The sequence below is a fragment of the Desmodus rotundus genome, chromosome 13 (genome assembly GCF_022682495.2).
Source record: "Desmodus rotundus isolate HL8 chromosome 13, HLdesRot8A.1, whole genome shotgun sequence".
NCBI classification, from domain to species: Eukaryota; Metazoa; Chordata; class Mammalia; order Chiroptera; family Phyllostomidae; genus Desmodus; species Desmodus rotundus.
Genome location: NC_071399.1, coordinates 22791163 through 22808842, shown reverse-complemented (window position 1 = coordinate 22808842; position 17680 = coordinate 22791163). Strand labels below are relative to the sequence as shown.

The following is a 17680-nucleotide window of genomic DNA, read 5'->3' as shown; positions in this document are numbered from 1 at the left end:
TACAGGACTGTTTTGTGGGGAGGTAGGCAAAAGGGGAAGGTCTTTGCTAAGAAAAATCTTTCTCTAGCCATGCTTGTTTTTTATTAAGTCATGTTTTTCTCTATTTCCTTATGCAACTGAATTTAATCTTAATGTATGATATACGGTAAGGATCTGTATTTTTTCCAAATCTTTACAAATTATGCCAATCCCATTTATCGAATAATCAATCTTGTTTTTAAAAATGTCACTTTTAGTAATTCTTAGTTTTCTACTATGAGTCTATTGATATGTTTATTAGGCATTTAATATTGTATAATCCCCAAATACCCTAACACCTAGCATGAAAAGCCTTCTTATATTTTCTTCACTATTATCACAAAATTATTCTTCCAATTGACTTTAAATTTATTTTGTCAAGTTCCAGAATGAAAGAAATAGATAAATATCTGCAACTTGATAGGACTTGCATTAAATTGAAGAATTAACCCGATGAAGACATATATTTCCAATATTTAGTCATCTCATAAAAGAGCACCGCCTTTAATAAATTATGTATTCTAACTGTCAGTAAACTTCCATTGTCTCCTTTAAACAAGTCCTACACATTTCCTATTAAGTTGATTCATAGCTACCTTGAACTTTGGAGAAATAAAAACCATGTTATTCCTTCACACTTTTCAAAATGGCTAGAGTTGGTTTACTGGGAATCTATTTATTTTATACATTTATTTTATAACTGTATACTAATACTATTTAATTGATTCCCTTACTGTTCAAAACCAGACAATTATATCATCTGAGCTGCTCCCCTTTTCAAATATTTATTCCTAAATCTTTTCCTTATTGAATGCATTAACTGGAACTTCCAAAACAAGATAAAGTGATAGAACCGACAAATCTTATCCCCATCCTTCTCCACCGTGTTCTGTGCTTCATGGAGACTGACCTGCTTGGACTGTGCATCCAATGAAACACAGCCAGTAAGAGGCACTGGCAGAGACAAGACGTCGGCAGGAGAACACGGCTGATTAATTCCCGTGGGTCCCTCTCCATCAGGTCACCTCGTGTTGGCAGTTTCTCTCTATTTTAACTCCTACGGGGTCAGTCTCTCCTAGAACTACAGCTTTTCTTTCCAAGACCTTTCCAAGTTACCACTTCCCTTTACATATTCTACATCCCTACAAAATTATGTTTTTATATTAAAAAAACCAACTTCTTTGCAGCTAGCTCTTCTCACAGTGAAAATGGTAGATCATCTGAAATTTGGTATCATCTTATATTCATGTTTAAGTTTCAATACGTAGTAACTTTTAAACATAACAGTCACAATACCATTACCTTTATACTATTATAAAATATTATAAAAGAATATTTTACAATTACTTCAGACTTCAGGTCTGTTCTTTGACACAAGATTTACTTACGAGAGTGTTTTAAAATTATCAGCTCATTTAGGGGGCTTGTTATTAACACCTAGTCTTACCACTCTGCGGTCAAAGAATGGGGCCTGCCCTGTTTCTGCTTTTCGGAAATTACGTAAGTCTTCTTTTGGCACAACAGTCAACTGGACACCTGCAATGAAGATTTATGCTCTGTTCTGCATAGAGCTTATGTTTTATCGATTAAATCAACCATACTAATTATTTATTTGAACTTCTATAATCATGAAGACTTATCAGAACTTTAATACCATAATTCACGGCCCAATATATGGATTTTTGCAGCTTGAGCTCCGACACTGCTTACAAAGCAGAACTTAGCCCTTTGGGGCTCCAAAACCACCCACAGAACAGGCAGCATCCCCTGTGCTGATTGTAGTCTTTGCTAAATCACACTCTTTGCATCGCTGTCAAATAATGTTCCCTGTCCTATAATTGTGTGATCAGAAAACAGCTTTTTGTTCTACAGGCCCGGACTTAAACAAGGATGTTAACAAACGCTTAATCATGCATTACCTATTGTTCTCACAGCAAACTCCACTTCCTTGACCTCTGAGTCAGCCAACCACTGAAAGCACAGTTGCCCCCACCAGTCAGAAAACAAATAATGTAAGCTTACGGTCTTGTTTTCCCTAGCAACCCATCTCTTTGACAGTCAGCTCCTTATAATTTTTGCCTTTATAAACCTTGCCTTATCCCAACCATTTTGAAAAACATCTTTGGTTCATACCGTGGGCTAAATTTCCTGCTTTGCAAACCATTATCTGAATAAGCTCTCTTTTAATTTTTCAAAAAGCTCCCTCCAGACTTTTGTTTACATTTTTATGTATGTTTTGTTTATATACTGTAATCTGTCAATGATTAAGAAAGATTTTTTAAGTTTCTCTAATATATGTGACCATTTTCCCTTGAGGTGCTTTTTACATTATATATATATTTTTTTTTATTGAATTTATTGGGGTGACATTGGTTAACAAAATCACGCAGGTTTCAGGTACATAGTTCTACCACACATCATCTGTAGTTAGTTTTAATTAAGCTTTGTAAGAGATAGATTTTTCCCCCCTCTAATTTTATTGTTATTCAGGTACAGTTCTCTGCTTTCCCCCTCCTCCCCTGACTCCTCACCTAATCCCCAGCCCTCCCCACCTCCCTCCTATTTCCACCTCCCCATCCCCCCACCCCCATTATTGTCCATGTGTCCTTTATAATTGTTCCTACAAACCCTTCACCCTTTTCCCCTGAAATTCCCTCCTCTCTCCCCTCTGGTCACTGTTGACCTTTTCTCAATTTCAGTGTCTTTGGTTATATTTTAGAGAGATACAAATTAAAACCACAATGGGATACCACCTCACACTGGTCAGAATGGCCATTCATAAACAAGGCAACAAACAACAAGTGTTGGAGAGGTTGTGGAGAAAAGGAACCCCTAGTGCATTGTTGGTGGGATTCCAGACTGGTGCAGCCACTGTGGAAAACAGTATGGAACTTCCTCAGAAAACTAAAAATGGATCTGCCATTTGACCCAGCAATTCCGCTGCTGGGATTATATCCTCAGAATCCTGAAACACCAATCCAAAATAACCTATGCACCCCAAAGTTCATAGCAGCACAATTTATAATAGCCAAGTGCTGGAAGCTACCTAGTAAATGAATGGATCAAAAAACGATGGTACATTTACACAATGGAATTCTATGCAGCAGAAAGAAAGAAGGAGCTCCTAGCCTTTGTGACAGTACATTATATATTTTAATAATATAAAATAAACAATTGTAACAAATGTTCACTAATGATTATATATCTCATAAACGAAAAGTGATCATCTTTGCCTTAAGTCTCTGTGCCGCAGGTATGTTCCCTGGACATAATTATATAGTTTGTGACCTATTATTGATGTATTTAGTATGTTAATATTTTGTCTTCCCCCCATTAAAATGTAAACTCTATAAGGGGCAAGTCTTTACCCAACTCACTGAGATATTCTAAGTGCCTAAAACAAAGCCTGGCACACGCCCTCAGTAAACAGTGAATGAAGTACAGGTCCACTCTTCACCGCTCCATACCATTTCCAGTTCCTCTCTAGCACTGTTTCGTGACATCTTTCCTCTGAATGATCCTTTTTTCATCTCAGTCTCCTGTTTTATCTCACTTTTGATTGTTTATTTCTTATTCCCTGAATTTATGTATTCCTCAACTTCACTGCCAGCCAAAGCCAACATTGAATTTACTTCCCTCTTCTATGGAAAATCTTTTACAAACATGACATTTCTTGGGACTATAATTACATTTTTATTAAATATAGTTTTTTCATAGGCGCTACTCTAATTCTTCCATTATCAATTTTTCAGCCTAGTATTTGCTCAAAAACAGATCAATTCTGCCGTAAATGCTGCTTGAGTGCTTCCCCTCTACACCAGGATGTAATTACAATTCTACTATCAGATCTAAAGATAAAGTGCTGACTAACAGAAGTTTTTATTATTCTTTCAGTGCCCAGGAAGCTTGAGAGAAGTAGGACAGGGAGTGACTCCTTGGGGCCATGGATATGGCCCCATATGAAATCTTCATCTGTGTTTGTTAAGAATGAACATCTTTCATATACAGTTTTTTTCTCTGTCTCAACTTCTACTACACGCATGCACTGTGGCTATATCCAGCTCTCTGCTTAGCATGACTGCCATGCTAACTGAATTAGGATGGAAACTTGTTGCATTATGACAATTTTGCATCAAAAAGAAGCCCAACTATTCAGTGGTTCTTGATCACCATTAGATCCTCAATTAAATTATTTTTGAACCCCGGCAAAGGACGGGGTTCTAAGATCACAGGCTCTAGAACCAGACTTCCTGATATCAAATGCCAGCTTTACCACTTCCTTAGATGTGTGACTTCAGTTTTTCTTACCTGCAGAGATAAAAACGTACCTACATCTCATTAGGCTGTAGGGCATTAAATTATTAATATCTTTTAAGTAGTTAGAACAGTGCCTGACACAAAAAAGTGAGTTCAGTAAATGTTAACTCTTCTCTCTCCTCCCCTTTGTCTTGTCTGCCACCTTTATCTATAAAATTGGAGATGTTAGTAGGACTATATCAGGATTTCTTCTATTTACAGTGACAATGCAGTGCTTTCTCAAGGGGTTTGTGAGTAAATGCTTCATACTGTCCTTCAGTCTGTATTCCAACCTGCACTAAACTGAGCAGAAACCCTTCCCTAATTTCTAATTGAGATGTAAACTTTCCCATGTTCTGATATCTTTCGGTCTGCCAACTGCTTTAAAGAAGAGTGTGCCTACACACCTGTGCCTACATAAATGTTTCTTCCTGAAAGCCCTGAAGAATTATTTATTTAATTAAAAAACAGACTTCTCATTGGCGCATCGTGTAATTGATTTCAGCGGAGCCAGGAATAAATTTTCCTGTTTTCTCAACACAGACAGGAGTATATCCCAGAGTTTAAGGAACATCGATCTACAACGCCGTATCAAAAAGAGTAAGAGGAAAGAACTGGATTACTCACGACGCTCCCGAGTTCATGATGCAGTTCTGTGCTGCACACACACAGTCTCTCCCATCATCATGATTCATCCCGAGGTTATGACCCAACTCATGAGCAACAATGGATGCAAACGTCTCTACCGTGATTTGCCCGAACTGTCCGAATACAAGAAGGTATTGATTAGGTTTCTGAGGAAAAAGGATATGTTTTGTTTCTGAGATTCTTTTTTCACAACATCGGTCCTTATATCTTTCAGTCTAGTAAGAAACTGGTGTGACTCTACACACTGACGATGAAGACAGACCTTTTACACAATAAATCGAGCACTCTACTTTAGCTTACTTGTGGTGGCTTATGGGAAAACAAATTCATGGTTCTAATTTAATTTTCTTAAACGGAGTCTCTATTTCCTCATCTATAAAAAGTAAGGAGCTAAAAACACATAGTAAGTATTAGAATACTTAATCCAGTCTCTAGAAACACCACCCATCTGCCACTTCTACATTGTCCCTAGATATACCCAAAATGTAGTTTTAAGGACTAGGGGAGGAAGTGTAGAGTCAATGAATGCCTGACACTGTCCTCACGCAGAGACCCAAAGGTGAACATGAGGACCAAAAACGTACCACGTTAATCCCGCCTGCGTGGCTCCTGGAACACACTGTTCCCACAAACGCCATTCCCGCGGTCCCACCAAAGCCTTTCTTCCTAAGTGAAAAGAAAAGGTAAAAGTTCTAAGAAGTGCTTGGGAGGAAAAAGGAACACACTGCTCGTATATCTGTGGGTAATCTTCAGCTGCACTGATAGAACCTACAAAACCTGGGAGAAGACGGCAAAATTAAGTAACATTTTAAAGTCAGAATACAATAAAGCCTCCTCTCTTTTATTATCAGTAAATGAGATTAATATGACAAATTCACTTTGTTAAATGAAGATGCATTTTAGAAAACACAAAATATTTTCTACCTCCTAATGAAAAACCTTCCTGAGATGCATTCGATTTTTTATTCAAAAACTCTAGTGAAAGACAGGTAACAAACTCAATGACTATATATGCACACAGGAGGCTGCCGGGCAGGGAACACAGCAGCCCCCACACAGTTCCTCACTTGTAGCTCAGGACCTATTCTCTCCGCCTGAAACTGTCCTCCCCAGTACATACCCCTAACTCGTCCCCTCACCTCCTTCAGGCCTTCACTCAAAAGTCGTCTTCTCATTGAGCCTTCTTTTGCCATGGTACCTAAAATTTCCACTTTACTCCTCCAATCCTTTCATTTCTCCTCCTTACCACTTATCTTTACTTAACATACTATATATACTTATTTATCTCATTCATGGCCAATCACCTCCACCAGAATTTGGACTCATGAGAGCAAGAAGTTTTATCTGCTTTGTTTACTGCTATATCCCAGTGCCTACTGGTATAATTTTTTATACCCCTAATAAATACCTTTCAAACGAATGAATAAATCCTTTTCAGGGGCATCTGAACAGCCCGGAGAAAAGGACTCCAGATACTGACATAGGGGATTTCCAAGAAAACACATCAGCCAGATCACCACACAGTGAACCCTAAAGTCCCCAAGCCCCACTCATGTACTCAGTGCTTCCAAACGGCTTTCAGTGCCCCATGTTAATCACGAACAGACACCAGACATCATTTGACATATGGGAAATGCCTCTAACACAACAGATGGAGACCAAAGAGAGGTGAAAACACAGCTTGGCAGGTGTACTTGGGCAAGGCATGGGGGAGTATGCTTGATGCCTGTTCCTTTTGGTCTTACGTGAACTAGATAATAGAATGCTCGCTGTCTGAGGATACATGCAGGTGCAATTTTACTAAAAATTAATAAAAAGATCATGACCAGCCCTGGCTGGTGTGGTTCAGTGGCTTGAGTGCAGGCCTGCGAACCAAAGGGTCGAGGTTTGATTCCCAGTCAGGACACATGCCTGAATTGTGGGCCAGGTCCCCAGTAGGGGGCGCATGAGAGGCAACTACACCTTGATGTTTCTCTCCGTCTTTCTCATTGCCTTCCTTTCTCTGTAAAAATAAATAAAATCTTTTTTTTTTAAATAAAAGGTCATGACCAAGCCTTTTAAATTACAGGGCCATAAAAATCCATTTTGGCATTTTTCAGTGTCTTGTTTTGAACTAACTCATATAACAAAAGAAAACAAAATAAAATCAAAGGGAATTTCTCCTCTGAAAAAATTTGTATTTTAGGCACCTCAACATTGCAGGAAGCAAAAAAGAATTATATAAAGTAGAACATGTTTTTGGCAAAAAGCCAGCCTATCAAGCCAGAAAACTTTTAAGAAGCATAAAATGTTTTAAATATTTTTTTAAATAGTGACTTCTTTTTTTAACAGGTTTTATTTATTCATTTTCAGAGAGAAGGGAAAGAAGGGCGACAGTGAGAGACAGAAACATTGACGTGTGAGAGACACATCAACTGGCTGCCTCTCGCACTGGCCTGCAACCCAGGCATGTGCCTGACTGGGAATCGAACTGGAGACCTTTCAGTTTGCAGACTGGCACCCAATCCACTGAGCCACACCAGCCAGGGCTGTTTTAAATATTTTAAGTGAACGTTTTGCTGTAACTTTTTGGAATGTACTTGTATTAAGTGATTATATAAGTTTAAGTTTTATTATGGTACCATGAAATTGCTATATAAAGACAGAAAATTTTTAAAACATATCAGTAATATTTCAAAGAAAGTAGAAAAACTATCACAGCCATGAAATCAAAACTTGATTATATAAAAATTTTCAGGGGAACAAAAAAAACCCATATTAAACCTTAAAAATAATATAGCCAGAAATTAAAAACTCAATATAAACCTTAGAAGATAATTTTAAGAAAATATCCCAAAAAGTGGACAAAGAGAAGAAAGGAGTCAAAAGATAATAAAATTAGAGGATAAACACAATATTCAATTGCCAAGTAAAAGGAATCCCGGAGGAAATGAAGAATAAAAATAAAGAAGATGAAATCATCTACAAAACAATTTGAGAAAAATTCCTAAAACTACAGGACATCAGTTTCAAGGTTGAAATTACCCACTAAGTAGACATACATCACTGATTAGAGACCCACACCAAGAGACCTAATCATCAAGAAACTTAAAGACACCTGGGAACTAAGAGAAGATTCTCTATGTTTCCAGAGAAAAAGAAAAAGGCCACCACTCAGGATAAGGAATCAGAATGATTTAAGTCTTCTCAACAGTAATACTAGAAGTCAAAAGATAACACATTCATACTTTCAAAACTCTGAAGGAAAAAGATGTCACGCCTAGGATTTTATACCCATCCAAAAAATCAAATAGTTACAAAACAAACTAGAAAGCACACCTGTGAAAGACAGAGTTACTTAGACACCAGGATAATCAAAAGTCAAAATGAGATCATTTCAAAATCTGTTCTGAGACTGTGAAATACATTTTCGGACATGCAAGGGGTCACCATTTTTCTCTCCACATAGCCTTTCACAAGATGGAACTAGAAAAAATGCCAAAGTGAGAATAAACCAAACCCAAGGAACAGGAAGAAGGACATGGGATAAAGGTGACAAGGAATCCAACCCAGAAGAGAGGTCTCACTATCATACTCTTCTCACTTGTCCTATTGCATGAAACTCAGTTTTCCTTATTTAAATGAATGCTCAAAAACCTTAGGAAAATGATAAAAGAAGACAAGCAAAAATCATTATTCTGACCATCTCATCAGCAGTGCTTTTTCTGAAGTCACTTACAGAACGAGCTGCGCACTGTCGTGTCTCCGACGTGTTATAAGAAACTTCTCACGCCACTGCACAAAGTTCCCCAGCACGTCACCAGCCCCTCCAATTATGCTGATCAGGTTTCCATTTGTCCAAATCTCCAGTCCAACTAGCACAATTCGAATATTTAACATAATATACATCTAAGAAGAAAACAAAAATATAAAAATATATTAAAGCATTTGGCTTTTAACTTACAATGAAGTAACACAACTACTCAAATTAAAAACAGGACTCCTCTCCTCCAAAAGTATTTCCCTCAATATGAGACCCTACCTCTCAAGGGGTTTCCTCATCCATAAAATAAAAGTAACGTAAAAGTTCAAAATCCTTCTAACCTTCCACTTCAAAATTTGACAAACTCTGGAAATTTAAACTTTTTGGTAAATTAGTTCCAAAACTTACCCTAAACTAATGTAAGCCTATTTATGGTCCACATTTATCTAAATTAATGGAAATATTCATACATTTCACATAGAAATACCAATGTGTATGATTACATTATTCTACCCCAAGATCCTGTGGGAGGTGTTTATAATACCTGGTGAACCATATTACCTTTGTGGGCCCTAAGACAGATAATTCCTACTAAGAAGGGCTCCTAGTGGCTGAGTGGGCTCAATTTAAAAGCAGAGCCTGGCTTTCCAGCAGTGAGGACCTCCCCACACCAACACGCCTCTCACTAAGGACCTCCTTCTTCCCTCTCCAAGTGAGAGAGGAAACACAAGAGGAAGCGTCTGGTGCAGAGCCCCAGTTCCTACTTCACAGATGTGAAATGCCCAGGATGCTATAAAATCACCACTGTCTGTAGCCCTGCCCAAATGGTAGTTTTGTGTGTAGGCTGCTCCTCACCTGTCAGCCGACAGTGAGAGGAAGAAAAGCAAGGCTTCCAGAAGCCTTGCTCCTTCAGAAGGAAGCAGCACTAAAAACACCCTGAATCAAGTGGGGAACCATCCCAATAAACATTTTTTATATACAAAAAAATAAATGAATGAATATAAAAATAAAAATAAATAAAAGCACCGCCTAGCAGCTGTTTCTAAGCAGGGGCCTCTCCCACAAACCTCATGTCATGGAGAAGCCTGCACTGAACTGCCTGCCTGCACTGTGCTCCTGCCATCTGGGCCAGCCCTTAGAAAGGAGTTCCTGGAATTGTACTTCAACCCACGAGACTGAGGCTTTTCCCATCCAGTCACAGCTGCGCAACTGTATTCCCACCAGCATCTTCACAGACCAATCAGAACAGCTCCATTCTGACCAATCAGGACAGTGCTTTTTGGACCAATCAAACTGCAAAGATTTGGAGTCCTCACTTGATAAGGATGGACCAATCAGGGACCAGGGACAGGTGCTTCTGTTTATACAAGTCAGCTCCCCCCTGGCTGAGCAGACCTGCACAAAGTATAAAAAGTAGAGCAAAGCAGAGCAGAACTGTCCATCTGCAGAGGGGCCTCGCCCCAGAACTTCCTCCCAGCCACCCTGTTTCACAGCCGTGCTGCTTCATAACTGAGCTGTAACAATTCCACAGCTGTGCTGTTCTCACCACTGTGCTATCTCACAGTTGAGCTATTTGCACAAAGTTTCCTTCTTCCTCCACCTCAAATTGGAGATTCCTGTCAGTGTTGAATTGGCAGCAACACCCACTGGTTGGCACCTTTCTAAACTCTTGTCTAAAATTCTAATTACATGTACCCCCAAAGTTTCAGATAAAGGATTCTAGAACTCTTATCTATTTCATAGAAACACTGTGAAGAACAAATAAGTTCTTAAATGTAAAGCACTCGGTTAGTTTCAAGAACATTATAAATGCTCAACAGAATGCTATTATCATCATCATTACTATGCTTGGTATTCATCAGGGAAACACCTTATAGATGAAATGATTTTCAACACCTCCCACTGGATGACTGAACCTCAAAATCTCAAACCACATTTTTCTCTGTCTCTCTCTCTCTCACACACACACATACACACACACAAATTTTGTCATATAATGTTTTCAGAGTAGGAGGCAGCCTTAATCAAAATAAGGTTCTCTCAGTAAAAATTCAAAGATCTTTTCATAATGCAAAGTACCTTAGTCTATGCACTCTGAAGATAAAGTAGATGCTAATATGAAATCTCTTCCTTGTCTCAAAGTCTTATTACCACAATTACACTTTCAAACATAAAAATAGTTATAAAATGAACTTTAAAAAAAAGACCCCTGGAAAATTGAGTCATTTAGGTCCTAGGATAATGAGTGCTCAAAATGAGACAATTTTTAAGTTCTGTTCTGGGACTGTGAAAGGATATGATAAAATAATTCTAGTAGAAAATACAACTTACACTATCCAAGTAGTTTGCTAAACGAATCATCTCTTCTCTCACTGCCGTCTGATTTCTTCCCATCATGTCATACTGAAAAGCAAGAGAGGAAAATCTTTACCTCCAGAGTAATTTCGGAAAAAATTTTTCTATGATCTTTTACAGTGAACATTAAAATCCAAATATTTCCTCTGAACCAAAACCTGAGGCATTTAGACTTTTGTCAGCATTTCAATTTATAAATCTAAAAGATACATTTCAGCACTAAATAGGAATAAAAGAAAAACAGGCACAAGTGTAAATGACTAATAATGAAAAAGCAGGGAAGTCTTCATTTTTCTCTAAATTAGTACAACTTTAAAATGAATTTTCTTCTCAATATATTTATTCACTTTAATGCAAAAATATTTTCAAGCACTTCACAAAGGCAGAGTTTAAAAACAATCAAAATGTATAGATAAAAGAATAAAAACGATGGACTTCCTGACTCGTTAGGCTAAAAACATTACCAATAAACCATCTCTAAACTCTGGGTAAATTAATGAGAGATTAGTCAATGTTTAGTATTAGAAACATTACATGTAAATAAAACACAGAGATATTTAAAAGTTTAACCATATTAAGCCAAACAGTCAATATGATAGATATTCTTTTCTTTGAGACCTAGCTAAACCTAAATATCTATTTTCACATTATTTTCATAAAACCAACTTAATAAATAATGAAAAAATTTAAGAATGTAGGTTTCACTTTATGAGAAGGGCATTAAAATTAGAATATATCAGGTCTTATCAGTTAGGCATTTATCATGATTCTCTTAAAAAATGAAAAATGAAGTTGCATACATTTAACAAAGTTTGACTGAAATGAAATCATTTTTCTTTTGCACGATTTTCTACAAGCATATAACAAATCTATTTGGAGAAAGTAATAAAGAAAAACATTTCCAATCTCTATTTTTGCCACTTATCATGGGGCAGCATTCATGCTCGTTCATATCCCCTATCCTTTTTCCTTCTGCCACGTGAAGGTAATGAACTCAAAATGAACAAATCTGAATATGTTTCTGACTCCTAATAAATAGGGCTTTTTTCCCAAACTACATAAAATACTGGATTTTTTAAAACCATACAATCCTTGAAAATGATCTCCTCAGCTTACAAGACAGGAACTGCCAACCACACAAATTTTCTACAAAAAACTTCTTCACAAAAATAACAAAGCTGTCAGTAGCAGCCAGACAAAACATTTCAAAAAATCTATGTGAAATTATATGACATCTATATCTAAGACTGAAAATCCTATAAACGCTAAAATAGATCCATTACTTCTCCTAGTTAAGTGCAATTCTTAGTAGGAATAAGGAGAACCCCTGGTATTACCATGGACAGTGAAGTTAACAGTATTGATAAAAGCTAAGATGAACCACCCTCTTCTATTCCCTTCTAGCACATGCCAGGACCTGGGACTTTCTGTCTCTTAAAATGAAGTTTGGGTTAGCAGAAATTATAGACAGCAAAGCAATTCTATTAGGCAGCAAAGCAATATCTGATTAACTAGTTATAATCCTGTGAAGTCATCTGAAAAGGTCTCAAGACTCTGAAAGGCAGTACAGTTTTACTTAAGAAATTCAGCATGAGCAAATTCCACCCCCCCCCAAAAAAAACAGGAAAAAAAATCACTAGTAAAAAATACAATCAGGGGTAGTCCTACTTGCTATATGCAGCTTCTGGTGGTGTTATGAATATTCAGTATGCTTAAGGGGAACAAGCCATTTCTGTTTTTAAATTACATTTCAGAAAAATCAATACAAATATATTATACTCTATTTCTTTCATGGGATGCTCACTTCTCGTCTGCGTTGCCTGAAAAGGAAGAAAAACTGTCACCAATCCTACCCTTTCCTTGTCTACGACAATGAACAGCTCCACGTATCGGGTCTGCGGCAGCACAGCTCTTCTTCTCTGTCCAAACACATCACAAAGGCGAAAAAGTACGTTACAAAGCTTATGGTTTCCACAGGTAATGAATGATCTTGCCCTCATCTCTGGTCACGTATTTCATGTCTTCTAAGGACATCATAAAATTATTTTACATAACACATACGAGATCAGAAAAGCAAGTAACATGTTTTTTAAGTGATATCTGCTATCTTTACTGATCTCAGAAAAATTCTACTTAAAGATAATATGAGTTAAAGTTTATCAAGCAGAATTATTAGTTTTCTAATATCAAAACCACACACACACGCACTCTCTTTAATGAGAAACCCCATTACTATGTTGAGTGGAAGCAAGAATATCCACTAATAAGCCAGAGCAGAAGTGATCAACCTTTTAAAGGTTGCCACTTAAAAAAAATGACTTTTGTAAATTTGCATAAATGCATGTAAAGGATAGAGTAAGTTAAAATTTAACATATTGCAGTGATTAAAGTTAAAAAGAACAGTGTAGTAGTCAAGAGTGGATGGCAGACAAGGCAATGAAAATAATGCCGTAAACTAGTATGAGTTGATGTTAATGAAAATACACTAGAAGAGGTACACGCCTCTTTCAACACAGCAGCATCATCTCATATGTAGAGGCTGATCTATTCCTAAAAACATTTCAATCTTTTTAAGAGACACTTGTCAAGAGAATGCCAGGGAATCCTAATAAAGACTCGAAACAGGGACACGAGTGTCCCTGGAAGCCATATGAAATCATTAAAGTCCTAAGGCTCCATCTCTCTCTGTTTCTCCAACCTAGAGCTCAAGAATCACCATTCCAGTTTGTGTAAAAGGTATCCAAGTAAGAAATTCTACAACTCTCTGAAAGACAGTGTAATAGACTATTATGTAGCAATGATAAAAAGAAATACAATTACTATTTAAGATGTAAGCCATAGTTTCTAAAACATACAGAAGCTTGCCATGTCCAGGTGGCTCAGTTGGTTGGAGCATCATCCTGTGTAACAAAAGGTTGTGGGTTCAATTCCTGGCATGTGTGGGAGGCATCCAATTAATGTCTGTCTCTCGTGTTGATGTTTCTCACATGGATGTTTGTCTCTGTCTGTCTCTATGAGCCCTTCCCTCTCCCTTTCTCTCTAAAATCAATGAACACATCTTCAGGTGAGGATTAATAATAAATAAATAAATAAATAAATAAATCCTAGAAGCTCTATTGTATTCAACTTCACAGCCCCTGTCATAATGTCTGGCACACAGTTGGCGAAAACACAGCAATAGTAAGTATTTGTTTAATGCATAAATGCATGACTTTTTGAAAAACTTTAGTCTGTGTCCATCGATAGGCAAATGGATAAAGATGTAGCATACACATACAACAGAATATTATTCAGCCATAAAAAAGAATGAAATCTTGCCCTTTGAGACAACATAGATAGACCCAGAGGGCGTTATGCTAAATCAAATAAGCCAGACAAAAACAAACACTATATGATTTCACTTACATGTGGAATCTAAACAGCAAAATAACTGAACAAACAAAACAGAAACAAACTCACAGACACGGAGAACAAATCAGTGGTTGCCAGATTTGGGGGCGGGGGGGGGCGCTAAGAATGGGTGAAAAAGGTAAATGGGATTAAGAAGTACAAACTGCCAGTTATAAAAAGCGCATCTTAGGGAATATATCAATAATAGCATAATAACTATGATGCTAGATAGGGACTAGGCTTATCAGGGTGAACATTTCATAAGGTGTATAAATGTCTAATCACTACGTTGTACACCTGAAACTAATAAAATATTGCATGTCAACTGTACTTGAAAATAAAAAAACTAAAAAAGAAAATCCTCAAAACAATGATGCTTCATTTTTACTCAATAAAAATAGCTTTTGGTATTAAGCTGGGGGGAAAAAAAACTTCAGTCTGAAGCATGAAGCAATAGATTATTTCCTTACTCGCAGTAGCTGAGTGACGCTAGGAGGCTCTTCCTCTTCATCCGTTGTGGTGACTTTCTCCACGTCCTTGTTGGAAACCCCACATTTCAGAGGCTCTTTGTGGACATCATCCATTCGATAAAAGACGTGCTCAAAATGAGAGCTGTTTTGCAGGGGCTCGATCCCGTAACTCACATTCTCTATATGCAGCAACCCTCTAAGTGTTGCGTTACACACACGCAATTTTTAAGAATGAGGAAAAAATACACAGGAAAAGGAATCAGAAAACCTGAATTCAAGTCCTGGTTCTTAACATGTGTAAGAAAGAGCAGGATGGTATAGAGAAAAATATAGGCTTTACAGTCAGGCAGACCTAAATTCACAGTTCGAGACTGCTACTTACTGCCATCACTCCCCACAAGTTACTTGACCTCTCTGAGGAACTACTGTGTAACGGAAGGCAATAAAAGACAGTGGCTGAGAGTCTGCAGCCAGGGAACCAGAGTTCGAATCCCAAACGTTTCCTCCTTGCTGTGGGACTCTCGGCAAGTTATTTAACCTCTGCCTTACTTTACATTCTGTATAGAGTTGTTCTGAAAACTAAATTATTTAATAAGTGAAAAATACTTAGAACACTGCCTGGCACATAGTAAGTGTTCTGCGAGTGTTATTACTTAAATGGTGACTATCACAGCCATCTTACATAGCTGGTTTGAGAAATAAAAGAAATATTTATTAGTGCAGTCAATCATCCAACCAACCAGCAGTGTCATACGGCCTGGCCCTCGGGAAATGTAATCTTAATGTTATTATCATTTCACTTGATACGTGACACAATTTCCCCAAACCTCGGTTTGCTCACCTAGACATGGAGATAATAAGCCCCTTTTCACAGTCATTATCAGATGTCAGCAAAAGAATATAAGTGAAAATTGCATACACATAAAGTGTTATACAAGTTTTAAGTATATTTTAAACAGCAAAAATTACTTAGCAGTCTCAAAAATGAGTTTTCTCTTTAAATATTAAAATTCATCAACTGCAATATTTACCTAAATAAACATGCCAAGAATGATATATGAAATGTAGCTCTGAAGACCGTCAGCAGTACCCACGTAAAATCTAATTTTGTAAAGTGCCCCCAAATGACCTGATGTGGAAACAGAAAGGTAACGAAGTACGAGAGGGAAAAAAGAACTGATGAGGAAAATTCCTTACCTGAGTCCAAAGCAGTCAGTAAGCGCGATGGATGAATCAGAAACTCCCTCCACGTAGCCCCGATAGTGACAATGATCCTGGAGGGTAAAAACTGTATTATCTCCAGATGCTATCGCATTGCTGAAAATCATCACAGAAATTACAGAGCTAACAAAATTATTTAAGGTCAGGAAGCTAAACATTTTCTTTATAGTGTTGGCACCTCATAATGTCACATGGCATTCTTTAGACGATTTCCGATTCTCTACCATCAGCCTGTAAGTACACAAACGTTTAGGTGGAATTCTAAAGAAAACTAAGTACAAACAGCTCTATTCCAATAACTTTTAAGCCTAGAAGCAGAAAAAGACATTATGTCATATTTAACATTTTGTATCACAGTCAATCCAAGAAGCAATAGCAGCCAACTGACATTTAGCACAGAAGTGGACCTTGTGACAGGCTAATGACGACAAGGGGCCAAAAAAACCTCAGTATGTAGCAAAAAGAAGTGACTTTAGTCAGGTTATTTTTCTTTTCTTCCTGTATATACACTGATTGTATTATTATTGTTGGTTATACATTCAGTCATCTTTAAAAACTAAAAAGTCTGTATACTTAATTTTGAGCAAGAAATTGACCAGTGGAAATACAAGCATAATGTCATTCGCTAATATTTAGATTTTTTTAGTACACAATAAGATCTTCTCATCTTTAAAACAATTACAAAGCACCAAAAAACAAAAACAGCCAAGGCTGTGTGGTGAGGGATAACTAGCCCTCCCGCATGCTGAGACGTATCACAGCCTTAATAATGAAAACAGCTCGGTGCTGGCAGTGCACGAACTGAGAGGCCAGCCCGTGGAATAGAATACAGTCTCAAAGCAGCCCAAGGGACATAGAGAACTTGATAAAAGTGGCACCTCAAATCACTGGCAAGGAGGTACTTTTAATAAATGGTGCTCAGTCCACTGGTTAGACATTTAGAAAAGAATAAAATTAGATCCATACTTCACACCACATATAAATGCCAAATGGATCAAGAATTTAAACATAAAAAATAAAACCGTACAAGAACTAAAAGAAAACATGGGTGAATTCCACTCTACCCTGTGTGTAGAGAAAGGGTTTCTAACTATCACTCAAAAGCTATATGCAATAAAAGACTGACAATTTTTACTATATAAAACAAAGTTTTTTTAATCTTCTACATCAAAATAAACACATACACACAAAAACAAGATCAAAAGATAATTCACAGACTGAGAGAAAATAAAGGCTTAATATCCTTAACTTATTATAAAGTACTCTTAAATAATGAAGGGAAAACCCAGTAAAAAACTGGCCAAAGACATGAACAGACCATCCGAAAAGGAGAATATAAAAAATGCCACTGCCTATATGAAAATACTCTCAACTCACTAATGATAAAGAACTCATGAGTCTGTACTGATACAAATATGGAAAACTCTCCCTTACAGTAGAAAGCACTGACGAAAATATGAAAACACTGATGAAGTTAAGAATTCACAATTTTAACAACTATTATAATAACGATTCAAGCAAATACTAAACGCTAACACTA

General features: G+C 37.1%; 1 protein-coding gene across 2 annotated transcripts in view; it reads right to left on the bottom strand.

Moving 5' to 3' along the window:
• ADAM9 (ADAM metallopeptidase domain 9) overlaps positions 1-17680 on the bottom strand; it is a 97442-nt gene that overhangs the window by 56744 nt on the left and 23018 nt on the right. For both annotated transcript variants that reach the window (XM_024562838.3, XM_024562837.3), the window contains exons 5-11: positions 16117-16193; positions 14920-15115; positions 12913-12978; positions 11036-11107; positions 8681-8850; positions 5547-5628; positions 4942-5075 (exon numbers count right to left, since the gene is read on the bottom strand). In XM_024562838.3, the coding sequence (XP_024418606.2) occupies positions 4942-5075; positions 5547-5628; positions 8681-8850; positions 11036-11107; positions 12913-12978; positions 14920-15115; positions 16117-16193 (797 nt within the window). The remainder of the gene's footprint in view (positions 1-4941; positions 5076-5546; positions 5629-8680; positions 8851-11035; positions 11108-12912; positions 12979-14919; positions 15116-16116; positions 16194-17680) is intronic.